General features: G+C 33.9%; 2 protein-coding genes across 5 annotated transcripts; one reads left to right on the plus strand and one right to left on the minus strand.

Annotated features, from left to right (window-relative positions):
• Nucleotides 1–1,744: 1,744 nt before the first annotated feature.
• Nucleotides 1,745–8,260, minus strand: LOC123883908 (ketohexokinase-like). 4 transcript variants are annotated; one of them, XM_045932876.1, is made up of 13 exons: nt 8,072–8,258; nt 7,904–7,978; nt 7,739–7,828; nt 7,442–7,519; nt 6,894–6,968; nt 5,794–5,846; nt 5,018–5,168; nt 4,465–4,575; nt 3,860–3,999; nt 3,686–3,779; nt 2,513–2,651; nt 2,338–2,390; nt 1,745–2,092 (listed from the first exon to the last, which is right to left on the minus strand). In XM_045932876.1, the coding sequence occupies exons 1-13, from the start codon at nt 8,156–8,158 to the stop codon at nt 2,015–2,017; spliced, it is 1,224 nt and encodes a 407-aa protein (XP_045788832.1). In that variant the 5' UTR covers nt 8,159–8,258; the 3' UTR covers nt 1,745–2,014. The 4 variants fall into 4 exon arrangements, with proteins under 4 accessions (XP_045788832.1, XP_045788842.1, XP_045788823.1 ...); XM_045932886.1 differs by having other exon boundaries at nt 3,686–3,783; nt 3,873–3,999; nt 8,072–8,257; XM_045932867.1 differs by lacking the exon at nt 2,338–2,390 and having other exon boundaries at nt 8,072–8,260.
• An 8,910-nt stretch (nt 8,261–17,170) lies between these two features.
• LOC123922685 (monothiol glutaredoxin-S10-like) lies at nt 17,171–26,724 on the plus strand. The gene is made up of 4 exons (XM_045975385.1): nt 17,171–17,601; nt 17,697–17,771; nt 25,997–26,023; nt 26,422–26,724. The coding sequence occupies exons 1-4, from the start codon at nt 17,241–17,243 to the stop codon at nt 26,496–26,498; spliced, it is 540 nt and encodes a 179-aa protein (XP_045831341.1). The 5' UTR covers nt 17,171–17,240; the 3' UTR covers nt 26,499–26,724.
• Nucleotides 26,725–27,071: the final 347 nt, after the last annotated feature.

Here is a 27,071-nt window from a genome sequence, read left to right on the forward strand (position 1 = left end):
TGTAGGAGTAAAGGTATAAATGTTGGGGTAGGAAAAAAAAATTCCAAAAATCGTATTAACTACAACCTATTTTCATGTGTAGTTTTCTTTATTATAATATTTGGTTTATATGTTAGTGTAGTGAGAATTTATTCTTGTTTATTGTTTATATTTGGATTATTGCGACACCTCTCATTGGGTCGGTTGATGTGGATAAATTGGTTTGGGAGGAGGAACGAAATGGTTGTTATTCTGTCAAATCCGGGTACAAACTTGCTATGAAGTGTATTTTTCGTAATGATAAATACCACGTGGAAGGTAATTGGAAAGAAATATGGAAAGCGCATGCTCCGCATAAAGCGCGTCATCTTTTGTGGCGATTATGTAGGGGATGTATTCCAACGAGGCGTCGGTTATTAGAACGTTATGTTGATTGTGATGTTCATTGTTCATTATGTGAAGATGAGATAGAAGATGATGTACACGCTTTTTTCACCTGCGTTTCTACTCAATCCAGTTGGCAAGCAGCTGGACTGTCATCTGTTTTGGGTTCTGCAGCTTGTCAGCAAGGCAGTGCGGCAGATAGAGTGTTTGCCTTGTGTCGGAATGAGGATTACGCTACTATAGGTAGAGTGGCTACGCTGTTATGGAGTATATGGCATAACCGGAATGATAAAATTTGGAATGATAATGTTAAAAGTCCAAACCAAATTGGTCGGGCGGCGTTTGATCATTGGAACGAGTGGTTTGCAGTCCATAAGTTGCGAGGTAACGATAATCATGATGCTCCGCTTGCCAGCACCAATCGGTTGGAAAGGCCTCGTATAGGATGGTTAAAGTGCAATGTAGATGCAACATTTTTTGTCGGTGCAGGTAGGACCGCGATGGGTGCTTGTTTTCGTAATAATTCTGGTGAGTTTATGGCTGGAATTACGCAGTGGCAGCAACTGACTTTATCAACAGAGGAGGGTGAAGCATGGGCATTATTGCAAGCTATGAATGAAGCCAAGAGTAGAGGTTTTGAAAGCGTCCAATTTGAAAGTGACTCTCAAGTGTTGGTTGATGCTATTCGTACCAAACGGCGAGGCAACTCAGAATTTCTTTCAATCGTTAATGAAATTATTCTTGTTATGTTATCATGTGTGAACTTTGAAGTTAAGTTTATTAGGAGACAAGTGAATTCGGTTGCTCACACGTTAGCTAGGGCGGCCAATTCTTGGACTAGTTTCCATAGATTTGAGATGATTCCTTCATGTATTGAACTTTTGATAAGTAATGGAATGCAGTAAGTTTGTTTGGTTCAAAAAAAAAAAAACCAAATTTACCGAAAATGATAAAAAGATTTAAAAAACATACCTTTGTCAATTTTTTTATTTTTTAAAAATATAGTAAAAACAAATTAAAGATTTAGAAAGTTCTTTTAAGAATTTTATTTGGTTTTAAATTATTCATTTCATTTTTGTAAAAAAATAAATAAAATCATTTCATTGATTAATTCGGTTTTAATTTAATACACAATCAATTGAACAATCATTAGTTGATTCGGTGGTGATTAACGTTGAACTTGGTAGGGATTACCATTGTTCGATTTACCGCAATTGCGATCGAAAAGAGCTAAAACCACTTGATATCAAAATTGACCTTCAAACCAGATTAGACTGACAATGAAAGCAAAAAAAAAAAAAATCACAGTCCGTTGTCTAACTCAACTTTACAATTCAGATTCTACTAATTTTCGTTATCTATCAAATAAACTTAACAACTCTTTTAACAAAATTATTTCTCATTTAAAACTTTCATCTGACATCATTGCAATCCATGATGGAAATTACATTGGAAGTAATAAAGGTAAAATTTAGAAGCAGGGAACATATATCCCCTCCCTTGAGTTAAATGTGAAAATCAAATATCTAGAAGCCAAGACTTCTAAGAGGAGGGTAAGTGTTAAAGATCATTAACTCCAACAAATAAGCAATTCATTTAAATATCCCAATGAAGACATCTCTTCTCTTGTATTGGCTCAATGCTAGAAAATCTACCGAATAAATGATGCAAAGCGTGCACCGTATGGAAGACCACTTCGAGCTCCTAGATCTCTGCACTTGGCACCTGCCTGAAATCCGCATTAAAATACATAAGTTTCCTGGTGTACCTAACTCATATCTCCAATAGGTTCAAACTAGAGAACAAGGCATGTCAATGCTACACACACATGCGTGATACAACCACTAGGGTTGAGATGATATTGAAGGGATTGGAGGTTAGAGGTTCAAATTTTATCGGCATCATTATACACTAACATATGGCAGTGTAGACTATATAGCTGAGGGTAGAAGAATATAATGACCATTAACATACCACATTAGCAGCAAAGGGTAGCATTTTCTCGGGTGAGAACTTCGAACAAATAGCTGAAAACAAATCAAGTACAGAGCATATTTCTTATGTGATCATTGAGTTTAATACATTATATTTGACACAAATATCTCTGAAAGACACATAAGAGAAAAATAGAACAAAGTTGTTGCATTACCATAGATCACAGCTCCAATAAATGCATCCCCAGCACCAGTGGTATCAATCAGCTCTGATGGTGGAATGCTCTCAGCTGTACCGATGTATAGTTTCCCGGTAACCGTTCCTATTCCTTCTGCCTTTAATTTTGCCACTGACTGGATGGATAGGAAAAAATGATGACTAAAATGTTGGTCAAGAACATGTGATATTTTGTTGGAGTTACAAACTACAATCGCTGTTTCTATAACTTCAGGGATCCAAGTCATTGAGTACTCATGTTACTATGAATGCCTAGAAACTTTTATCTCTCAGTAACACACTCAAAATTATCAGCTTAATGAGCTTACATAATTGATATTTTGACTCGGAAAAAATATAAATAACATCTAGAAGGGATCAGGTCAAACGTATTTGTAAAAAAAAAAAAAAAAAAAAAGTCGAACGTTGTAGTTTGAACTAGTAGTATATTAAAACATAGAGAAGGACAGGGAATGCTAAATGCTAGTTATTCAAAATTTCCTTATATGTATGTAATGGTCTGCTTGTAGACCAAAAAATGGCCTTATCTGTTCAAAGATATCATATTGTCGTCCATATCAAGATTGGCATATAAATGGAGGACTATTAAATGTGGACACCTTTTCTGCAAATGTTTGCTGGCTGGCTTCACTAGGATGTCTTTCTAGTTCATACTATTGCTAGATAACATATCCAGTATATATTAACAAAGGAACATCATTGTGTTCATTTAGTTTTGTTTTCAGCACCATTTGGAAATAAATAATGAATATATTATGTTATTATTGGAACATAATTAAACAAAGCCCAGCTGATGCCAGAGGGTTTGGTCAAAGAACACACTAATAGTTGCATGAAGAATTATATAGTATTTTCTGTTTCAAATTTGCATGATGTTCACCTCAACGATAGGAAATTGGCACAAATGGAATATAGCTGGTAAGAGACAGCAATGGATTATTCTAAGAATACATTTCCAGAAACCCTTACAAAATAGATTATGCTTAAGAGTTTTACTTTTACTAAAAATTGGGTGTTTGAAATAGCCCAACAATGTCAGTTGATTTAATTACCCTACCCCGCTTAGTGGAATAAAGCTGTGTGTTAGACTTCACTTCAGTTATTATACCACAATAGAGAAAAAAAGAGTTCTGAGTTTCATTTGCATTACCGATGATATGCAGGTTGGAATGGATGCACTCTTATCCTTTCTTAACTCCAATGATTTCAATAAGTTGTCTACATCCACATCTTCGACGGAAGGACTTGCTGCCAGAAAAGGTAAAATGATTCAAACCTGTTTACATTAAAAGCAGATGCAACATACATTGATTATACATGCTACCATTTTGATGTACCATTAACACTTCTCTCGAGCATTAGACAACCATCTTTTCCTAAAGTTACAGTCACAAATTTTACGTTGGGTAACCTTAAAAGGATAGAAACAAGTGCTTGTGGAACAGTTGATGCCTCTGTCCATGCCTGTCAGAAAATAAAGATCATGATGCATGGTATTTATAATGCTCAAAAGGAACTCAACACCACAGAGCAGAGTAAAAATAAACTCAGTAAAATAAACGGACAAATATTTATTAAACATAAAAAAGTTATACCAGAAAAGATAAATGAATGTATCATTCGTATCAGAACATCAATATTTCTTTCCCACCACAAAAAGAATATAGCTTATATAGATAATTGAAATAACATGTGTACAAACTTGTAATTTTGTGGCCACGAAAAAGTTTTAGTCATGTCTTTTCTTAAGATGCTAATACAGTTAAGACAGCACATATTTTACTCGGTAAATAGTACATTTACTGTATAGCTGTTAGAACAAAAAAGTAGACTGTTAAAACTTCAAAATTAAAATCAATTCAACATAAACAAGGTTTGTGAGAGAACCATAGTTTTATATATTTCTTACAGCAGCTTGATTGCACTCACCTTTGGAAACTTTGCTGAGCATACAACATAATCAGCTAATTTCAGGAGATCATCCAACCCTTCCCTTGGTCTTTCTGCATCAATTAAGATGGGTATATTCTTCCTAGCTGCCTGCACTGGAAAAATACAAGATTTTGTTTATTTCCCTCCCCGAAGCTCTCTTTTCCCATTCCCAACCTCCTTTACAAGCAAAAGAAAGTAAAAGAAAAGGTGTAAAGAAAAACAGGTGCGTGTTTCAACAGTAAATTTAAGAAGGGAATGCAACTTTTTTGAAGTTTTAAAATAATAATTCATAAAACACCCTGTTTTTTTTGCATAATATGATCACCTGCTCACAACTTCTTTATCATTTAAGTCAGTACTATGAAGTATGAACTATCATTGGTATTCTTATAATAACGGATTATTAGCATTAATCAATGTTGGCTTTACACTAAATACTGTACTTCATGTTTCTTTGATGAAATCCTGCATGCTTGATTTCTAAATATGACTGGCCCTTAGCCCCTTATAGTTAACATTAAAATTGAAAGTAAAATATATAGGTGATAACCTCATGGGCAACAACTAGAGCAGTTTCATACAACCTCCCATCAAAATATGCAATGCTTGCTCCATCCAATGCAGATACCAAACTTGACTCTGAAAGATCTTGGGGTATCATTGGAGGATATCCAGGGGTATGAATACATGTACGAGTCTTCCTGAAAAATTACAGTTAGAACGAGTCAAAGGGAAACCTGGTGCTTTGAAGCCACAGCAGGATCCAAAGAAGGGTCAGACCAACTTTGAACATATTGTAAGAGGTCTTGCCATGCATTAGCAAGGGGCAATTCCACAACTTGAACCAGTAACCTCTTAATTATATGATAACAACTCTAACTGCCATGCTAACTTGCTAAGGCTCCCTTCACTTAGAATTATTTAATTTACAATTAAATTGTTCAACAATTTCATTGCCAGAAAATGCTTGAAGATCTAAATATACAAATATGAATAACTATTATAGCACATGATTTTTGTTTTATTCTTTTTACTGATGAACAATTTATCCTTCAGTTTCCAAATATGATATACACAACAAAATGGAAACAAGGCAGATGACAGAAAATAGATTTGTGAGTATAACTACAATGCTTGCAGCTTCAGTTCATTTCAAGATTAAAAGACAACACTATCTAGTAATTTATCATCAAAACCATAGAACGTGACCAGATTCTCAGCTAGATCCACCTAACTACCCTCTCATCTCTTTAGAAATTTAGATCATGAATATACTAAGCGAAGAAGTAAAGACTTTGTAACCGTATGTTGGAGAATGACCATTACGTTTCGTTGTCGACAATAATATATGTAAATGGTGAAGTTCCCTCTTCCGATACCTGCAAATAACGGGAGCATAACCACACCCAAAAAAATGTGTTAATAAAATAGTCTGCGGCCAATGGCCGTCCAGAACCCCACATATTGATTTTAATTTTCGATAGAATAGATCTTATTCATATAATACCGTAATTAATTATATTTCCATTTATATGGTCATATTTAATTGATAAGCTTAAGGAAATTATACTCTCAAGTCTCAAGTAGTAAGTGGGCAGTGTAAATAGAATATTGAGAGTGTATGAACATATAGAGAAAATACAAACATAAGAGTTGGAAAAATAACAGATCATGCATCATGCACTTTCATCACATGGTTATAATATTGCTTGTAACCTAGGAAGCACCGACACCTCTATGATTAGACGTGTCGCGGTGTCCGACACGTGTCGGTGTCCGACACTCGTATGACACTCGTCCGACACGTGTCGGATAGCTCATATCGGTGTCGGAAAAAATTCAATTTTTTCTTTAGTTTGACACTCCTTTGATCGGTGTCCGACACCTGTAAGACACTCGGATGACACGTGTCAGACAAGTGTCCCAAAAAATAATTATTTTTTCTTTGCTTATACTCTCTTTAGGCACATATTAAACATATCTACAAGAGTTAAAGATGTGTAGAAACAACAATATTGATCAATGTGGGATTGAAGACATTACATTTTGATTACGATATTTTTAGTTTTTTCGATCGTAGATGGATAAATAAAGGTAAAATACTATCATATTTTGTTTTAAATTTTTTTTAAAATATAACTTCCTCAAATTAGATTTACATGTATATATTTTGATTATCAATTTATATGTTTTATAAATATGTAGCGGTGTCGGTGTCCTATATTTTTTACATTAGCGGTGTCGTGGTGTCCGTGTCCGTGTCGTGTCGCGGTGTCCGTGTCGGAGTCCGTGCTTCATAGCTTGTAACCAATATGCATTGGCAACAAATTCAAATCTTACCATACATACCAAAAAGTACTAATTCAAATTCCAAGATTCACGAAGATGACAAATACAATTGAAGACAAAAAAGTCTTGAAAATTACCACAAGAAAGGATGTATCTACACCATCAGCCCGTAACTCATCTAATATACCCCTGCCTTGGCTGTCATCTGCAATCTAATGAGCACCAAACATAATGCTTTCAGTATCAGTCTAAGGGTCTGCTTGGATTGACTTTATTTGAATTTATCTAGTGGCATAAACATTTGTGAGCCTGTTTGGAAGAACTCATGAAAACAATTTATGACAACTTATTTACCCTTAAGGTGGATAAGTGGAGTGTCCAGGGTTCGAACCCCGACCCCTGCATATAAAATGTGATGTCCCTTACCAACTGAGCTAAGCTCATGGGAGGGGACTCATAAACTCTTTTATGATAGCTTATGAAAACAACCAATATAAAAAAAGTCTGACTGTATTTTATCTTTTATTATAAAAATGGTTATAGATAAACACTTATATGTTAAAATGCTTATTCTATAAGTGCTTAATTACGCTGTTTAAAGAAGGCTGCTCCGAGCAATCCTGAAATTGTTTTTATCAGCACATAAGTTCAAATAAGTCAATCGAAAAATAGAGAAATAAATAACCTTAGAAATGATCCTTGTGTTTAGACCTAAGCGAGCAAGGCAAGTTAAAGCATTGCCTGCATTGCCACCGCCTTGAACCTGAAAATTACAATTTACAATGCATAAAATCACCGTTTAATATTAAAAAAGAAAAAACATAAAAGGTTAATGTTTGCCTCACATCCAAATATTATTACTAATTTTTTTTTTAAAAATAAAATAATAATAATAATAATAATAATAATAATAATAATAATAATAAATACAACATTAAAGGTGAAAGAAGAAGAAAAGAAGAAGAAGAATAATTAACCTAACCTTCAAGGTGGTAGTTCTGATTTTGTCATCTGGTTTAGGGTAAGCAGCAACAGTGGCCAAGAAATCAACGGACAGCGATCCACAACCGACCTGCATAGGCACGTGTCAAGACAAAAGAAACCCTTAAAATTTGGCGGAATACAACAAAGAAAGAAAGAAACGCACAACGGTGGCGTTTTGAGGAATGGAGGAGCACATTTTGAGCATAAAATTTCTGCTACGATGTTTCTTCCGTGTTGCCTGAAATTAAACATACAATTAAAACTACACGATTTTTTTGTTCCTTAATAAAGAGTGAAAGAAAAAGAATGCGTAACTAACTATTATGATTACATTGTATAATTTGAGAGGTTGAACGCTGAAGATGAAAGGTGAAGTATTAGAACAAGAAGAAGAAAGAGTGGTGCAGAGGTTCGTCATTGAAAGAGCTGCCGCGAGCGATTGGGTTCAACGGATGAATGAATTGCGATTGGTCACAAGTTTGGATCAACTTTTACTCATTTTCTTCCACGGGGCGTTCTTTTAATACCTTCAACTTCACTTTCAATCCTCTCCTCCACTTTCAATAATTTCTGTCACTTCAAGGCTAAAAGTGTCTTTTTGTAATTCCAATAAGCTAGCTTATACAGTAGTTTATTGGACTAGCTTATAAGCTTGTTTGAAAAAAATAAAAATGTTTGGTAAAAAACCTTTTTCACGAGCTTATAGTTTTTTTGATATGCTATTTTAAGTGTTTGTTTGGCTTTTTCGGTCTTAGAAGCTATCTAAAAGCTAAAAGTGAAAATAAAAACTTTTAAGAAAGAGTTAAAAGTTGTTCGGTAATTATTGTTTTTTAAAGCTTCAAAATTATTTTTAAGTTCAAAATTGTTTGGTAAAATATATTTTTAAAAACTTAAGTTTTTAGGACAATCAATCGTATAAATAAATAAATATTTTAAAAATAAAAGATAACTTTGAATAAAAATTCATAAACTATCATATAAAAAAGAGTTCGAAAAATATTTTATCAAAGAGAAATTATTTAAAGAGAGTTTACTAATATTAAAATACTTTAACAAATCATTCCCGATTAGAAAGATACTAACAATTTTTTTAAAAAAAATATAATAACAACTAATAATATTGCGATAAAAACAAACTTAAACAAAATAATAACAACTAATCTTTTCTTCTTCGATATATGCAATCAGTCCTCCTATATCATTAATTTTTTGTTTTAAAACAATGTAATTTTTGATCTAATGATAAAAATCAATTTATACATGATGCAGTTTCACATATATATTATAAAATATTAGTTTAATAAAATAAAAGAAAATTAGTGTATCTATATATATAATTCCTAAATAGTTCTCCTAACCCTAATCCACTTAGACCAATCAAATTGTTTCATTTAGCCACATCATTCGTTTAAATCCAAATAAACCACTCTACAATGCCACATCATCCATTTATTATTTTATTATTTCATCTCTATACTTTTCATATTCTACATTTATAAACTTATGACTTTTTAATATACACTCAATCTATATATATAAATCCTAGATAGTTGTGGAATTGTCTATCTAAACCCTAATCCACAAACCAATGAAAACTTTTCATTTAGCCATATCATCCACTTACATTCATTAATGTGGGGTACTAATTGTAATTATTATTATTATTATTATTATTATTATTATTATTGGTTATTATTCATTTACATTTTTTTGTTCATTTTATTATTATTTTTTTTTATTGTTTTTTTTTCAAAAAGGTTAATGTTTTTGCTAATAATCTTTTGTCCAATCTTTGTAAATATAAGGAGTTGGTCGATTGTCAGGACTACTTTCTAATGTTAGTAAAAAAAATAGATAAAATAAAGTTTACTAATGGTTGTTATGTCCTGTATGATTTTTATCATATTCGATATTTGAGTATGAGTTAAGTTGGTTTATTTTTGCTCCAATAAGTTTCAAATTAATATAAATGTCAAATTCAATAATACAGTAGTTTTTTTGTAAGAGATAATAAAGTAGTTTATCCAACTCAGAATCCTCCAATGAGATTTATAATATAAATAAAAACTTATGTTTCAACATCGATTGTTTTCCATGGTCAATTATATGTTGTCATTTCCATAGTTATTTTGAAGAATGAGTTAAAGATATTGCTAATCAATGTTAATGAAGAAGATACCAAAGTAACTTCAAATCTGATGTATAAATAAGTTTTTTAAATGTATAAGCATCGATATATATAATTCCTAGATAGTTGTGCAACCACTAATCTAACCACAGTGTATGAGTATGACCATAAACCGTTTTCATAGTGACATGACAATTTATGGGTTACCAACTTATTTTGGTAGATGCAATAGGATCCATTGTAATCTTTTCGAAATGTATAAACACATATTTAATATCTATCTTATATTTACATCACTTTATTATATTTTTTTTTAAGGAACATCACTTTATTATTATTATTATTATTATTATTATTATTTTGTTTTTATTGATGTTATTATTATAATTTTCATAATACTTATTGTTTCAATTTATACGAATGATTTTTCAATATTATAATATAAAATACCGCATAACACCCGTGCATCGCACGGGTGTGGGACTAGTATTCATAGAAAAGAAGAAAAAAAAAACATGTATAGCATGCAAATAAAGTTGATAACATATTTTAAAAAAGACAATTGTGTGAATGTATCAATTTGTCTAGTTAAAAGAAAAAGTTTCGCTATGTACCAAAAAAAAAAATAATTTCGCTGACTTTAAGGACAATATGAGTTTATTGTTTGTGACAAACAAATATTGTTGCGTGCGTAATAATATATAAACAACTAGAACTTTGACCCATGCGGTGCATGGGTCTAATTAACTGTAATATGTAACAATAAAAAATAAAATACAAAAATTCTAAGAGCATTTTCAATAAGAGTAGTATAGGAAATTTCATGGACTAATTATTCTATATTTGTTTATGTGCTTATTTTATATTTTATATATTTTTTAAATAATTTTGGAACTCCATCGTTTTGTTTACTTATTAAAAAAAATTGATGATAACTAAAGGTTAAAAAAAAATTAAAGACACAATCAAGAACATAAACTTAAGTAGACATCCATAAATAAATAAAAATTGTGATTAATTCCACCGTTCAAATTTATTGAAAACAGGGTTAACATATTAGGATTCCTAAATTCTTTCATAATTGAAGCACATGTTTTAGCGGTTGAAAGGTTTTATTGTAAGTAAGAGATGCAGGTTCGATTCCCATCGTAGACAAATCTGTATTTTTTTAATATAAAACTGCAATAAAAAGAAAGAGAAAATGAGAGGGGAAAAAATTTGGTTTATGGTTAGCTTATGTTAGCAAGCTTATAATATAAGAGATAAGAGATTATCGGTTTTTAATTGTTTAAATTGTGCAATGAAAATTGATGGTGCTTAATTGTCGTATGAAATATTTCCTATGAAAGTTGATGGAGCTTAACACTTTGTAGACATAATTTAAATCACAATTGGTCTGCTAGTGCATATTGTATCAATTGATCATCGGTTAATATTAAATCTGCAATGTTAAAATCAAAATAATGAATGTGATTAGTGACATGACTATAGTTGTGTTTGGTTGTATTGCAAAAAAAAATTGATTTAGCAGAATTGAGTTTGATAATAACTTTCCAAATTACACGTGATAATAACTTTTCAAATCTCACATGATAATTATTCTCTAAATTTATGATCCGGTAGAAAAAAAATCATTGATCAGGAAAGAAATAAAAATATTTCGTGATGAATAATATAGTCAACAATAATTTTGATATGATATATTTTTAAAATTGATGGTGCTTATCAATTATTGCACATAATTTTAATCACAATTGGTATATTTGCCATAGTGGTTGGAAATATTGCCTTGCATTAAATGGTTGCGGGTTCAAATCCTAGTCAAGACAAAATTGTAATATTTTTTAATAAAAATTGCAAGATAAAATGGAGGGAAAACAGAAAAAACAAATTAGGGTTTAAGGTTTGCTTGTGTATACAAGCTTATAATATAAAAGATTCGGAAAAAAGAAAGAAATGTAGCCGCAGGGAATCGAAGGGAGTCCAAAGAAAAAATAAGCTCCGTTTTTTTTTTCCAAAAGTAGGTTTGATGCTCCTAGAAGTTCTTTTTATTCAATTTTGCATATTGGAAAAACGCTGTTTTTTTATGGTTAAGAGCTTTATTAAAAACTAGTGGGCTGCGTTCCGCGCCTGCCTGTGTCTAACTTATGTAAAAAAAAAAATTCTTATCTTATTGTGAGTTTGTTAATAAAAAAAATTTGTTGCTACTAAAAAAATCAAGGGTATTGCTGGTATTATTGTTAAATATTATTTCAAATTATTGAAGGGCAAAATGGACCCAAAAAAAGTCAGTCCAAACTCCCGTATTCCCTTTATATATTGTTATAGATGTGTTTAGCCCAACTTCTTATTTTAAAGAGAATAAAAAGCTAAAAAAAGTCGGGCCAAACGGAACCTAAGTAGTGTTTGAGCTTATAACTTATAGTTTTTACTTATTAAAAAAAATTGATGATAACTAAAGGTTAAAAAAAAATTAAAGACACAATCAAGAACATAAACTTAAGTAGACATCCATAAATAAATAAAAATTGTGATTAATTCCACCGTTCAAATTTATTGAAAACAGGGTTAACATATTAGGATTCCTAAATTCTTTCATAATTGAAGCACATGTTTTAGCGGTTGAAAGGTTTTATTGTAAGTAAGAGATGCAGGTTCGATTCCCATCGTAGACAAATCTGTATTTTTTTAATATAAAACTGCAATAAAAAGAAAGAGAAAATGAGAGGGGAAAAAATTTGGTTTATGGTTAGCTTATGTTAGCAAGCTTATAATATAAGAGATAAGAGATTATCGGTTTTTAATTGTTTAAATTGTGCAATGAAAATTGATGGTGCTTAATTGTCGTATGAAATATTTCCTATGAAAGTTGATGGAGCTTAACACTTTGTAGACATAATTTAAATCACAATTGGTCTGCTAGTGCATATTGTATCAATTGATCATCGGTTAATATTAAATCTGCAATGTTAAAATCAAAATAATGAATGTGATTAGTGACATGACTATAGTTGTGTTTGGTTGTATTGCAAAAAAAAATTGATTTAGCAGAATTGAGTTTGATAATAACTTTCCAAATTACACGTGATAATAACTTTTCAAATCTCACATGATAATTATTCTCTAAATTTATGATCCGGTAGAAAAAAAATCATTGATCAGGAAAGAAATAAAAATATTTCGTGATGAATAATATAGTCAACAATAATTTTGATATGATATATTTTTAAAATTGATGGTGCTTATCAATTATTGCACATAATTTTAATCACAATTGGTATATTTGCCATAGTGGTTGGAAATATTGCCTTGCATTAAATGGTTGCAGGTTCAAATCCTAGTCAAGACAAAATTGTAATATTTTTTAATAAAAATTGCAAGATAAAATGGAGGGAAAACAGAAAAAACAAATTAGGGTTTAAGGTTTGCTTGTGTATACAAGCTTATAATATAAAAGATTCGGAAAAAAGAAAGAAATGTAGCCGCAGGGAATCGAAGGGAGTCCAAAGAAAAAATAAGCTCCGTTTTTTTTTTCCAAAAGTAGGTTTGATGCTCCTAGAAGTTCTTTTTATTCAATTTTGCATATTGGAAAAACGCTGTTTTTTTATGGTTAAGAGCTTTATTAAAAACTAGTGGGCTGCGTTCCGCGCCTGCCTGTGTCTAACTTATGTAAAAAAAAAAATTCTTATCTTATTGTGAGTTTGTTAATAAAAAAAATTTGTTGCTACTAAAAAAATCAAGGGTATTGCTGGTATTATTGTTAAATATTATTTCAAATTATTGAAGGGCAAAATGGACCCAAAAAAAGTCAGTCCAAACTCCCGTATTCCCTTTATATATTGTTATAGATGTGTTTAGCCCAACTTCTTATTTTAAAGAGAATAAAAAGCTAAAAAAAGTCGGGCCAAACGGAACCTAAGTAGTGTTTGAGCTTATAACTTATAGTTTTTACCGTTTTTTTTTTCATTTTTAACCTTTAATTTAATTTTATTATTTTTTTATAAAATAAAAAACTACCGACTAAAAAAAACTACCCATTACATATAAATATGTCCTTTTTATGTCTTTTTATATTTATCAATTATTTAAAAAGCTAATTTTACCAAATACTTTAATTTCAATCAGCTAGTTTTGATAAGCTAGCTTATAGCTTAATTTTACCAAACAGATAGTAAGTCTACGGGGGAAGGGTTAAAAAACACCGTAAGATATATTATTAAAATAATGAGTGGTTCAGATGCATTACCACCAACTTGTAGCTACGGTGTTTTGAATGTTAATTTGAATTCACAAGAATACCAAATATTTTTACTGAATTACAAACTGAAAATGTGAAAAATATCCCCCCATTTTATTTATTTGTAATTGAACAATAAACCCTATAATATACTTCATCCGGTCATTAATGTGAGAGCAAAATTACTTTTTAGATTTATTCAGAATCGAATGTATTTAGTCTAGGGAGAAGTTATTATACATAAGTGTAATCCTTATGCATGGTACATAAGTCAATAACATCCATTAGATTGAGCATCCACATGTAATAATTCTAGCCAATCTCAACTCACACACTCACACCTAATCTCACACCCCCCAAATTTCTCACGTACCCCCCAAATTACTCGCGCACCGCCAAATTTCTCGTGCACCCCCCCAAATTTCTCATGCACCCCCCAATTTCTCGCGCACCCCCAAATTTCTAGCGCACCCCCCAAAAATTTTCACGCACCCCCAGATGACTTGTGCGTCCAATTTTTTTTTAACCCCCCATATTTCAAGCCTAAACCATTTTGCTGTGGGAATGGTTTCAAAAATATACACTCCAAAACCATTAAGTGCATAAGATGGTTTTGAAGTACAACCTATAATTAGAATCATAATTGTTTTTTTTTGGTACAATTATAATCATTATTTAAAACCAGTTAAATGGTTTCAGATAGTTATACACTAAAACCATTTGTATTGTAAAATGGTTTTATGTGTGTTTTTATGGTTTCAAAAATTCTGGAAACCATTATGCTGGTTAAATGGTTTCAGATAGTTATACACTGAAACCATTTGTATTGTAAAATGGTTTTATGTGTGTTTTTATGGTTTTAAAAATTCTGGAAACCATTATGTTGGTTAAATGGTTTCAGATAGTTATACACTGAAACCATTTGTATTGTAAAATGGTTTTATGTGTGTTTATATGGTTTTAAAAATTCTGGAAACCATTATGTTGGTTAAATGGTTTCAAATCACAATTATTGTTTGTATTCTAATTATAGGGTTGTACTCTAAAACCATCTTATACACTTAATGGTTTTGGAGTGCATATCTCTGAAACCATTCCCACAACAAAATGGTTTAGGCTAGAAATGTGGAGGGGACCAAAAAAATAAAATTGGGGGGCAAAAGTCATATTGGGGGTGTGCGAGAAATTTTGGGGGTGCATGAGAAATTTGGGGGTGCATGAGAAATTTGGGGTGCACAAGTAATTTGGGGGTGCATGAGAAATTTGGGGGGTGTGCTAGTAATTTGGGGGGTGCACAAGTAATTTGGGGGGTGCACTAAGTAACTTATGCATGGTGCATAAGGATAACTTATGTATAATAACCAATCCCTTTAGTCTATATAAATATAATAAACTAAATATATTAGATTCTCAATTAATCTAAAAAATAACTTTTCTCTTATATTAAGTATCGGAGAGAGTATTATATTAAAAAAAATAACTAGGGTTTTAAATTTATTTAATTTAGTGCGTTGTTCATATTCCCATCTCAAATTAACCTGGTGTTGGTTGTTGTTGTTGAATCTGAAAATATAATTCATACGTTTAAAATTGGAAGTTGGGCTTAACCTATCTTTACAAAATTGGCTTGTAAGGTGATGATTGCCTCTAGTTTATAAACACTTATTTAGGCCTTCTTGCAAGCGATGTAGGACTTCTTTAACACACCCCATCGCGCTCAACACTGTTGGGCTTGTTGCGCGGATATAAATAGTGGAGGGCCCAATCAAAAACCCGATTGCAGGCGGTTCGATGAAGTGGCCCAGCGAATCCTAGATAGGCTCTAATACCATCTTAGAATTGAGTATTGGGCCTAACTTATCCTTATAAAATCGGCTTGTAAGGTGATGATTGTCTCTAGTTTATAAACACTTATTCAGGCCTTCTTGCAAGCGATATGATTAAAAAAAAAATTTAGACGCATAATTTTTTCCAACTTTACTATGGGCATGATAATTATAAGAAACCAATACATCAAAGTGACATAAAATAAGATTTAATAAACAAAAAAAAATGAAATGTGTCGGGCTGACCCATTAGCCGACATGGCCCATATGGGCCTGACCAAATTCTTCAATAGATAACCAAATAATAATTAAGTCAGGTTGGGCTAGCCCATTTATATAGTTTGGCCCACTGGGCCAGGAATATTTGAAATACGTTGAAGGCCTTCAACCAGCTTCAAATTGTTGCAAATTGTTGGAATTTAAAACTAGAGTGACTCTTGAGATTTTTTATTTTATTTTTGCCTATTAAATGCCATAATATACAACATTTTTCATTTACATAAATTTACATAATAGACACAGACAGACCCCGCGAAATAGCTGTGTATCTTAGGGCTAATTAATAATAATAATACCTATTAGTTTAGTGAATCAATTCTTAAAAATGGAATAGGAGAGAACCGAACAAACTACATCAATTTTTTTTTTCTATTTTTTTTTGGGTCTTGCTAACTAGTGCCCCCGGCACTAGTTAAGGAGCTAAAAAAAGAAATAAAGGAAAAGTTATGCATTGAAACAATCAAAATTTAGATTTTTCATGTGTTGACTTCACAATACTCAAGAAAAACCTTCTAAATTTAAATTCTTAACTAATGCCCCTGGAGCACTATTTAGCATTTGCCTTTTTTTTTTTCCAGTTTGAATCGTAGTTGAATTAATTTTTTGTGATCCGCTTGCATCCTTGCTACAACACATTAGGCTATGTTTGGATTAGTGGTAAAGGATGGAATGAAATGGAATGGAGTGGTAACTAACTAAGTTCCATTGTTTGGATTTGCAAAAAATGAATGAAGTGGAATGGAACACAATGGAACCCATTCCATCCGATACCCTCCAATCTTCTAATTTTCTTTCCCCTTCAAATCGGGGTGTATGCAATGGAATGAATATTTATAAAATATATCCAAACAATGGAATGATATCTATACTCCATTCCGCTCCGTTCCACTTCATTCCATTATGTTCCATTCCGCTCCATTACATTTTGTACCACCAATCCAAACATAGCCTTAGGAGAACAGCTTATAAAAAAAAAAAAACACATTAGGAGAACAGACAAGACAGAACCAAAAGGAAAGTGAATTGCATAATGATGGCATTATCATCAGTGGCGAACACTTTCACTCTTCCTCGCTTTACCTTCAACAATAACTCATCTTCTTCTTCCTCCATCTCAAAAATCTTCACTTTCTCCACTCCTTCACCCATCATCAATGCATCTTCCTCAATATCACGCCCATTCACTTTCCCTCGAGCCATGTCTTCTTCTCCTTCTCCCTCTTCTTCTTCCCCCTCCTTTGGCTCTCGTCTCGAAGAAACCGTCAAAAACACCCTTTCTCAAAATCCTGTTGTCGTTTATTCCAAATCCTGGTGCTCCTATTGTTCCGAGGTTAAATCATTGTTCAACAAACTTGGTGTTCAACCTTTGGTCATCGAATTGGACGAATTGGGTATTTCAACTCAAACCCTAATTCATCATTTACAACTCAACTATTGCTTGCAATTTTGTTTGTGTATTTATTTATTTTATATTATTTTATTTTAGGTCCACAAGGTCCACAGTTGCAGAAATTATTGGAAAGAATCACTGGCCAATACACTGTCCCAAATGTCTTTATAGGTAAATCAACTGCATGTTGGGTTTAAATTTTTTTTTTAGCTGAAAAAAAAACATTCTTCCCCATAATATTGCAATTTGTAAGATTAATCTCTATTTTGAAAACTTTTTACAAAAAATATATAATTATAAGATCCTGTTTAACAAAAATATACTATTCATTTAGCTTGTTTTGACTGTATTGTTTTAATAATGTATAAATGTAAATATTAGCATGTAAGATCTTGTTCAATTTGTTTTGATGAGTATTTTCAAAATATTAAATTTTTATAATTTTTACTAATAGACAATTAAAGATATTGATAGGATTCAATTTAGTAATCTAACAAAAATCAGTAGGGAAACAATAGAAAATAAGGAAAACGACTGTATATTATTTCTGGAAATCCAATTAGAGTTCAAATGGGATCTAATTGTGAAGTACAACGGAATAGTAAAAGAAATAACAATGGATGAAAGAATAAACTGAGTAATTCGAGCTACTCAGGGTCTCCACATGCATAGAAGCATCTAAAACTTAAGCATGACTGACTCCAATGATGAGTCCATTATTAATAATGCCAAAATCTGTCATATCTGTTTTTCTCTCTCTGCCATCTGCGCCATTAATGGTGTTTAAAAGTCATTTATCTCTCTGTCATCTATCCATCACACCCCTGACTCACTGCAACAGAATATTATCCTACATCCCTTTTGTTTCCTCTTCTTTTGTAGACCCTACCAAAGCTATCAATTCCCCTCCCTTCAAAATTCTCCTTGTCCTCAAGGAGAAATCTTGGATATTCTTTCCTGAGCTTATCAACTAATTCCCAAGAATTTTCAAAAGCTGGGAGACCTTTCCACTTCACTAATACCTCCATCTCTCCTGTGTCATTCCTTCTGGTGTCTAAGGTTTCCTCCGGTTCGGGTTCTAACTGCCAGGATTCATTCATACAGCTAGGTAAAGGTTGTGGTTCAATGTTGGGTGCTAATGCCTTCTTCAAAAGGGATACATGAAACACTGGATGGACCCTACTGTCATCAGGAAGTTGTAGTTTATAAGCTACAGCTCCTATCTTCTGCAAAATTTCGAAAGGCCCATAGTATCTTGGACTAAGTTTTTGATTAAACCTTTTAGCTAACTTCTGCAATTTGTAAGGTTGTATCTTCAAATAAACCATATCTCCTACTTCATACGCTACCTCTCTTCTGTGCTTATTAGCTTGAGTTCTCATCTTATCCTGAGCCTTTAGTAATTGATCCTTCAGTTCTTCTAACACCACATTCCTCTCAGCAGTAAGTCTATTAACCTCTTCTATGGCAGATAGACTTTCATTCCCCTTAACCAACACTGGAGGTGTTCTCCCATAAAGAGCCTCAAATGGTGTGGTTTTTAAAGAAGCATGGTAGTTGGTATTATACCAATACTCTGCCCAAGATAACCACCTAGGCCACTGTTTAGGTTGTCTACCAGTCAAACATCTTAAATAGGTTTCCAAACATCGATTCACTACCTCAGTTTGGCCATCCGACTGAGGGTGATATGCACTGCTAAATTTCAACTTGGTACCTGCTTGTTTAAAAACTTCAGTCCAGAATGAGCTAAGAAACACCCTGTCTCTATCGGACACTATGGAATTTGGAAACCCATGTAGCTTCACTATTTCCTTAATGAACACATTGGCTACTTCTTTAGCTGTATATGGATGACAAATAGGCAAAAAATGAGCATACTTAGTTAACCTATCCACAACCACCATTATAGTATCCACCCCTTGAGCTTTAGGTAACCCGCCTATGAAGTCCATAGAGATGTCAGTCCATACCTGTGTGGGAATTGGTAAAGGCTGTAATAATCCTCCAGGGCTGAGGGTTTGATATTTATTTCTCTGACACACTTCACACGCTTCAACATACTCCTTGATGCATTTCCTCATTCCCTCCCAATACACAACCCCCGATATCTTCTTGTATGTTCTCAAATACCCCGAGTGTCCTCCAGCTGAGGTATCATGGAATTCATGTAAGAGCCAAGCAATTCTAGGTGAATTCTTAGGAATGACTATTCTGCCTTCATGATATAACCTTCCTCCTTTCAATTGGTACCCTTGATGACTGAGAGGTTCCCCTATCAAATCTTGTACCACCTTCTTCAACTTATCATCATCTTGAATTTCACTCTCCAACCCTTCCCATGCTTCACATTGAATCATGGTCACAGCCTGATATTGCATCTGCCTTGATAGTGCATCAGCAACACTATTCTCCTTCCCAGGTTTATATTTCACTTCAAAGTCATAGCCCATCAGTTTTGCTAACCATTTCTGCTGATCTCCCCCCAACACCTTCTGCTCAGTCAAGAATTTCAAGCTTTTTTGGTCAGTGTGGACTTGAAAATGCTTGCCCAGCAAGTATGGTCTCCACTTTTGTACAGCAATAACAATTGCCATCAACTCCCTTTCATAAACTGATTTATTTTGAGCTCTCTCTGACAGTGTTTGGCTCATGTAAGCTACTGGTCTTCCTTCCTGCATCAAAACAGCACCTATTCCCTTACCAGAGGCATCAGTTTCTACCACAAAGTCCTTGTTAAAGTCAGGCATGATTAGAACTGGGAGAGTTGTCATAGCTTGCTTAAGGAGTTCAAATGCTTGTTGAGCTTCTGCATTCCATTGGAAACTGTCTTTTTTGAGCAATTGAGTCAGAGGCCACGCAATCTTACTATAGTTCTTCACAAACTTCCTATAATATCCAGTTAAACCCAAAAATCCCCTTAGACTTTTGATCTCTTTTGGGTATGGCCACTTCAACATATCCTCAATCTTTTTAGGATCAGCTGATACTCCTCTACCAGATATCAAGTGACCTAGATATTCAATTTCCTCTTGGCCAAATGAACACTTTTTCTTGTTAGCAAATAACTGATGGTTTTTCAAAACTTGTAAAATTTCTCTCAAGTGCTTCACATGCTCATTCTTATTAGCACTATATATTAGAATATCATCAAAGAAAACTAAAACAAATTTTCTAAGGTATGGCCTCAAAACCTCATTCATCAATGCTTGAAAAGTTGATGGAGCATTGGTAAGGCCAAAAGGCATAACCAAGTACTCATAGTGCCCCTCATGGGTTCTAAAAGCCGTCTTATCTATATCACCCTCCCTCATCCTAATTTGGTGATAACCTGACTTAAGATCCAACTTAGAAAATATTACAGCACCACTCAACTCATCTAATAACTCATCAATGACTGGTATAGGGAATTTGTTAGGTACAGTTACCTTGTTCAAAGCCCTGTAGTCGGTGCAGAATCTCCATCCTCCATCTTTCTTTTTCACCAATAAAACTGGACTTGAAAATGGACTTGTACTGTGTCTGATAATGCCAGCTTGTAACATTTCCTTCACAATCTTCTCTATCTCATTCTTCTGGTAGTAAGGGTACCTATATGGCCTTAAGTTGGGAATGTTGGCATCTGGTTTGAGCACTATAGCGTGGTCATGCTCTCTGGTGGGTGGTAAACCAGATGGCATGTTAAAGACCTCAGCAAATTCTTCCAAAACTCCCTTCCATTCATTTAAGTCCACAACTTCTGGTGCTACTTTCTCTTCATCAGTGATAGGTTGTATATAGAACCCTACTCCTTCATTAACAATAGCCTTCATCATAGCTTTCCAAGTTGCTTGACTGTTGCACATAGCCGGGTCACCTTGAACTATATATTTGGTTCCTTCCAACTCCCACTTCAGACAAAGGTTACCAAAATTAGCCTCTATATTACCCAAGCTTGCAAGCCAGTCCATCCCTAATACCATCTCTGTCCCTCCCAACTTCATGATGAAAAAATGTTGTTGAAAATTAACCCCTTGTATCTGGAAGTTCAAATTTTCACACACTCCTTGATTCTTCACCTTCTCCCCGTTACCTACTTCAATAACATAAGTGGCTGTATCCACTAATGTCAAATCCAACTCCTCCACCAAACTGGGTGAGATAAAATTGCTAGTAGCTCCAGAATCTATCAAAGTCAGCACCTGTCTGTCACCAATTTGTACCCAAACTTTGAAAGATTTGTTGGAAGTAAAACCTTCTCTGCTTTGTAATGACAGCTGCAATGTTTTCAACTCCACAACAGTTACTGCTTCACTCCCTTCCTCGGCTACTACCTCATCTACCTCCTCTTCACCACTACTGCCTTCACACAATCTCAAGCTCATGTGTTTGAACTTGCATATGTGCTCCCTATTCCACTTGTCACCACATTTGAAGCACAATCCCTTCTTGCTTCTTTCTTCTAGCTCTGCAGGTTCCAATCTCTTCCCTCTATACTTATCATTGGTCCCTGCTCCTCCTTTCTCACTTTCCCTCTTTCCTCCACTAACATCTCCTGGATCTTTGAATCTATGGGTACTGCCTCTGTCCTTCCAGCTAACCCCTCTCCTCATCATCACATCATTCCTCTCTTCAATAAGCAAGGCACGATCCATCAAGTCAGATAGATCTTGGCTCTCATACATTTTCAACTCTGCCTGAATCTCCTCCTTCAATCCATTCAAAAAAATAGAGTCTAACATCACTCTATCTTCTTTACGTAATGGTGCCACCAACTGTTCAAATTTATCTCTATACTCCATTACTGTACTCTTCTGTCTTAGGCTCAACAGAGGTCCCAATGGATTATGAAGCAATCCTGGCTGAAACCTCCTTAGTACTGCCATCTTAAATTCCTCCCAATTTCTCAACGGTGTTTGTTCCTCCCACCATTGAAACCAGTTCAAAGCCTTCTCTTCCATGGCTAGCACCACCGTGTCCACCTTATCCTGCATACGCACTTCATTCAGACGGAAGTAGCGTTCAACACGGACTAACCATCCATACGCATCATCTCCCTTAAAGATCGGGATCTCCAACCTCCTCCTACCTCCGGCGTAACCCAATCGGTTCCCACCATCGTGTCTCCTTGGTTGTCGTCTTGGTCTCAACGACATCGTACTCTCTTCGCTCCAGTCCTCCTCCTCGTCGTCATGGTTACTTCTTCCTAACGGTCGTCCTTGACGACGGTGCTGATGAACCGGTTGCTCCTGAATGAGCTGACGGATCTGTTCAAGTGTTATTTGAGGTCGCGACTGTTGTTCTAAAACAATTTTACGAATCTCATCGACAGAATTCTCTATGTTACCCATTCTTTGTTCTACTTGGTCAATGCGATTCTCCATAATCCTTCTCGTAATTTCCATGCACCGTTTGAACGTAACCAAGGCTCTAGATACCAAATTGATAGGATTCAATTTAGTAATCTAACAAAAATCAGTAGGGAAACAATAGAAAATAAGGAAAACGACTGTATATTATTTCTGGAAATCCAATTAGAGTTCAAATGGGATCTAATTGTGAAGTACAACGGAATAGTAAAAGAAATAACAATGGATGAAAGAATAAACTGAGTAATTCGAGCTACTCAGGGTCTCCACATGCATAGAAGCATCTAAAACTTAAGCATGACTGACTCCAATGATGAGTCCATTATTAATAATGCCAAAATCTGTCATATCTGTTTTTCTCTCTCTGCCATCTGCGCCATTAATGGTGTTTAAAAGTCATTTATCTCTCTGTCATCTATCCATCACACCCCTGACTCACTGCAACAGAATATTATCCTACATCCCTTTTGTTTCCTCTTCTTTTGTAGACCCTACCAAAGCTATCAATCACTGCAACAGAATATTATCCTACATCCCTTTTGTTTCCTCTTCTTTTGTAGACCCTACCAAAGCTATCAGATATTAGTGATCAAAATTGTGCATTGGCATACATGCAGTGGTCAAAGAGGTCTTATAATTAGGGACGAGGACTACAGTCGATAAATTATTTTAAATTTTGAGGGATTAAAGTTGAAAGCTCATAATTTTGTAGTGACTAAAAGCATATTTACGCCTTTAAAATATCTTGTTAGTGATTCCAATTGTTCTGGGGAAATAGAGAGGTGAGGGAAATTTAATTTAGAATGTCATAGTATTTTGTTCCTCTTCGGAAATAGCATAAGCACTTATCATATAGTAATTTATTATGTATAATACTTGTTCAAAAATTTATTATGTTACAAAAATAAAATAAAATAAAACTGTTTCCATATAAGGTATACGATATTTCCATAAGATATCGTGGAGAGCTTATGTAAGTAAGCTGAAAATAGATTATGGACATGTCGTAAGCTGTTTTCTTAAACTCTCACAAACAGTCTCACTAGTGCTTATGCCCGTAGATAAATTAAAATAACCAAACCAAACAGGCCCTAATTAGTTGCTGGAATACTGCATGAATTTTGCTTGTCAATTTATCTTGAGTGAGGTGGAGGTGCTTATCATGCTCCTTATCGGTTCTAAAATATCTTGAAAATGATTCAATTTAAGATTGTTTTGGGAAAAAGGTGAAATGGATAATTTTTTATTTCATTTTGTTCCTTTTGTGAAATATTAACCCTAATATAAACCCAAGGAAAGATATTAAAGATGATAGAATATGAGCTTGTTAGCTTGCATATTTCAGTCATGTTGATTAGGTTATCATTACTTAGATATGGCAAAATCTTGTACAGACTTCTGTGTATGTTCAGCTTAAGAAATTATATAAGGCAGATAAATAAATTGAAATTATATCATATATAGGGGTATATATCGAGCACTTATGGGTTGAAGGCATGGTGAATATGCTTGATATCTAGTGATTTATGAAACCAAGAAGCTGTGTTTGGGCCTGAAAAGTATGAAAGGGAGAGAGAAGGATATAAGCTCAGCTGAAAATATTTGCCATTAAGATAGGATAAGTATCCTCTATGAAAACAAAGGTGAGAGAACAACAACCACAGAGGGGGTGAAAAGTTAAGAGAAAAACTAATAATACAAAAAACTCCATTGAAATAACCATGGATTTCCCAATGGGTTTGTTAAGGAGGAACTTTTGAATATTTGGGGAGTTTGAGAAGGATTGATGAAAAAATACACCATAAAAATATAAATTTGAAATGCTTTCTATCATCATTGTTAGCAAAAAAACTGAGTAGATCTAGCAGCAGAAGGTATTGTGAATGAATAACTTCTCTATCATTCAAGTTCTTACTAAAAAGTGGAATTCCCGGTCTGTGAGGGAGAACTAAGAAAAAGCCTATGAGGAGTCATTTCCATCCCCAAGTATTCATCTTCCCAGAGTTTGATACAAGTATTGCACTGAAGGTAATAGAAATCAGATGTCCAAAAGAGTAGTCCATCTAGGAGAATGCCATAGCCACTTTCCATGGCAATATTTTTAGACACGAAATTTCGCAGACCGAATCCCCCTCCATTTCTAGGTTTGCAACTATCCACAAGCGTAGTAGGTGACAGAGTAACTACTACAACAGAGGGTGTGAGAAGAGAAAAACTAATGATGCACAGGCTGTCATTCTCTCTGCAAGTCTGAGTTGGAGACTGCCTTTAAATAACCATGTCTTTCCCGTGGGTTTTTTGTGTGTAAATTAGTTATCCTCTATGCGCAACTGCACTGACTAATCCCTTGAGCCGGATAGAATTTCAATGGACAACAAAACTCTCCCTCAAAAGCTTTAATAGTTGTTGCGTTCTAAGGGTTGGATTTGAACCCAATACATTTCCTAGTGGGTTTGTTAAGGAGAAACTTTTCAAGTTCTTACTAAAGTGAAATTACCAGTTTGTTAGGGAACCCTAAGGAAAATCCTTTGAGGAATCACTTCCAGCCCCAAGTATCCTGCAAGAGTTGGATACAAGTGTTTCACTGAAGGTAATTGAAATCAAATATCCAAAGGAGTAGTCCATCTAGGAGAATATGCCGCAGACACTTGATGTCTTGATTGCCAAGGCAATATTTTTAGACAATAAATTTCCCAGACTGAATCCCCCTTCATTGCTATGTTTTTTTTCCCAGACTGAATTTCCCAGTCTGATACGAGTTCTTTCAGCTAACTCCAAAGTTCTTTCTGTAAAGAATGTAACTTTAGAAACTCCAACTTAAAATTATGCCACACTTGCCATTCACAATTGTGGAAAGTTCTCACAGTCAAATCCTGATATACTATTTCAATTATTCCCATGCCTTGAATTATGGATTAATATACTGTATTACATCCTCATATTATCTAATATAATATTCTAAAACAACAAAAGTCTGTTACCCTTGATTTAATTTTATCTTTTGAATAGAACAGTTTATTCCCGACCCTAAAGTTTTCTTCATTGCAGGTGGCAATCACATCGGTGGCTGTACAGGTATATATTCCTTGTGCTCTTGTTTTATTATTGATTATTTAACTGAGGGGGATGTCTCGACTGCTCAAAATATTATTCTTCTTTTTCACATTCCTCTGCTTTTACTTCAAAATGTATATGACAGCAAATGTAGTAAATCGTCTGAATATATGAATTTGGATTTGAGCAGTGCTAATTATGATAGCAATTTATCTCAGTTTCCAGTTAACCATTTAAATGCTCTTTTGTCTGGAAAACATGCTTGTGGAATTGCATTAATATTGTGCCACGTTATCATTTCTGTTTGGATTTCTAGCATTCTCAGAAAGACCAGCATTAAGCAGTTTGATAAAAATCTTAGCAATGTGAAATTTCTTTTGTATTCTCCTTTTGTTTCCCACGTTATTTTATTTGTGCAGATACACTTAAGCTGTACAGGAAAGGAGAACTTGAAACTCTGCTATCAGAAGCTGTTGCTAAAATTAAGGGAAGCTAAGACCTTGTCAATATTACTCTCATCCTATAGGGAATCTGTTCCGGTTATCGATTTGTCCACATGTTGGTTGAAACTTGAAAGCACTGAGTTTATACATCGATGTTTAGATATTAGACCCTAATAAACTTTGTAATTGAAGAGTTTATATAACTGAATTAAGCAACTTTTATATCTGGAAGACTGTATTTATATTTTTCTTCATTATTATGTAATGATTCTTCTTCAATTGGTCGATTGAATGCCTTTCAAACTACAATTCTTTGAGTGCTCAAGGCAAATGAAATTTATGAATACGTAGTTTGATCTATTATTTGTTGCATCATGACATGTTTTAGGAAGCTCCTTGCATGCTGCAAGCATTAATCTTATGATTTGTACTTTTCGCACCCCTTGCAATGTCTCAGTCACCCCCTGAAATGACCAAACTACCCTTCTCGCTTTGTAGGACGTGAGCACGTCGATCGCGTTCGAGGTTGCAGTGACCTTTGAATTCACCCACCCCCTGACATTTAACAAGTTCGCTATCTAAGATGCGAACACGTCTTAATGATAACACGGCTTCATCTTCTTCTT

Source organism: Trifolium pratense, linkage group LG1, assembly GCF_020283565.1.
Source record: "Trifolium pratense cultivar HEN17-A07 linkage group LG1, ARS_RC_1.1, whole genome shotgun sequence".
NCBI lineage: Eukaryota > Viridiplantae > Streptophyta > Magnoliopsida > Fabales > Fabaceae > Trifolium > Trifolium pratense.

Coding starts and splice junctions, on each gene's coding strand:
- LOC123922685 (XM_045975385.1), top strand. CDS start 17,241: ATGATGGCATTATCATCAGTGGCGAACACTTTCACTCTTCCTCGCTTT. Junction 17,602..17,696: donor CATCGAATTGGACGAATTGG/GTATTTCAACTC, acceptor ATTTTATTTTAG/GTCCACAAGGTCCACAGTTG. Junction 17,772..25,996: donor TGTCCCAAATGTCTTTATAG/GTAAATCAACTG, acceptor TCTTCATTGCAG/GTGGCAATCACATCGGTGGC.
- LOC123883908 (XM_045932867.1), bottom strand. CDS start 8,158: ATGACGAACCTCTGCACCACTCTTTCTTCTTCTTGTTCTAATACTTCA. Junction 7,829..7,903: donor TTCCTCAAAACGCCACCGTT/GTGCGTTTCTTT, acceptor GTGCCTATGCAG/GTCGGTTGTGGATCGCTGTC. Junction 7,520..7,738: donor TCAGAACTACCACCTTGAAG/GTTAGGTTAATT, acceptor TGTAATTTTCAG/GTTCAAGGCGGTGGCAATGC.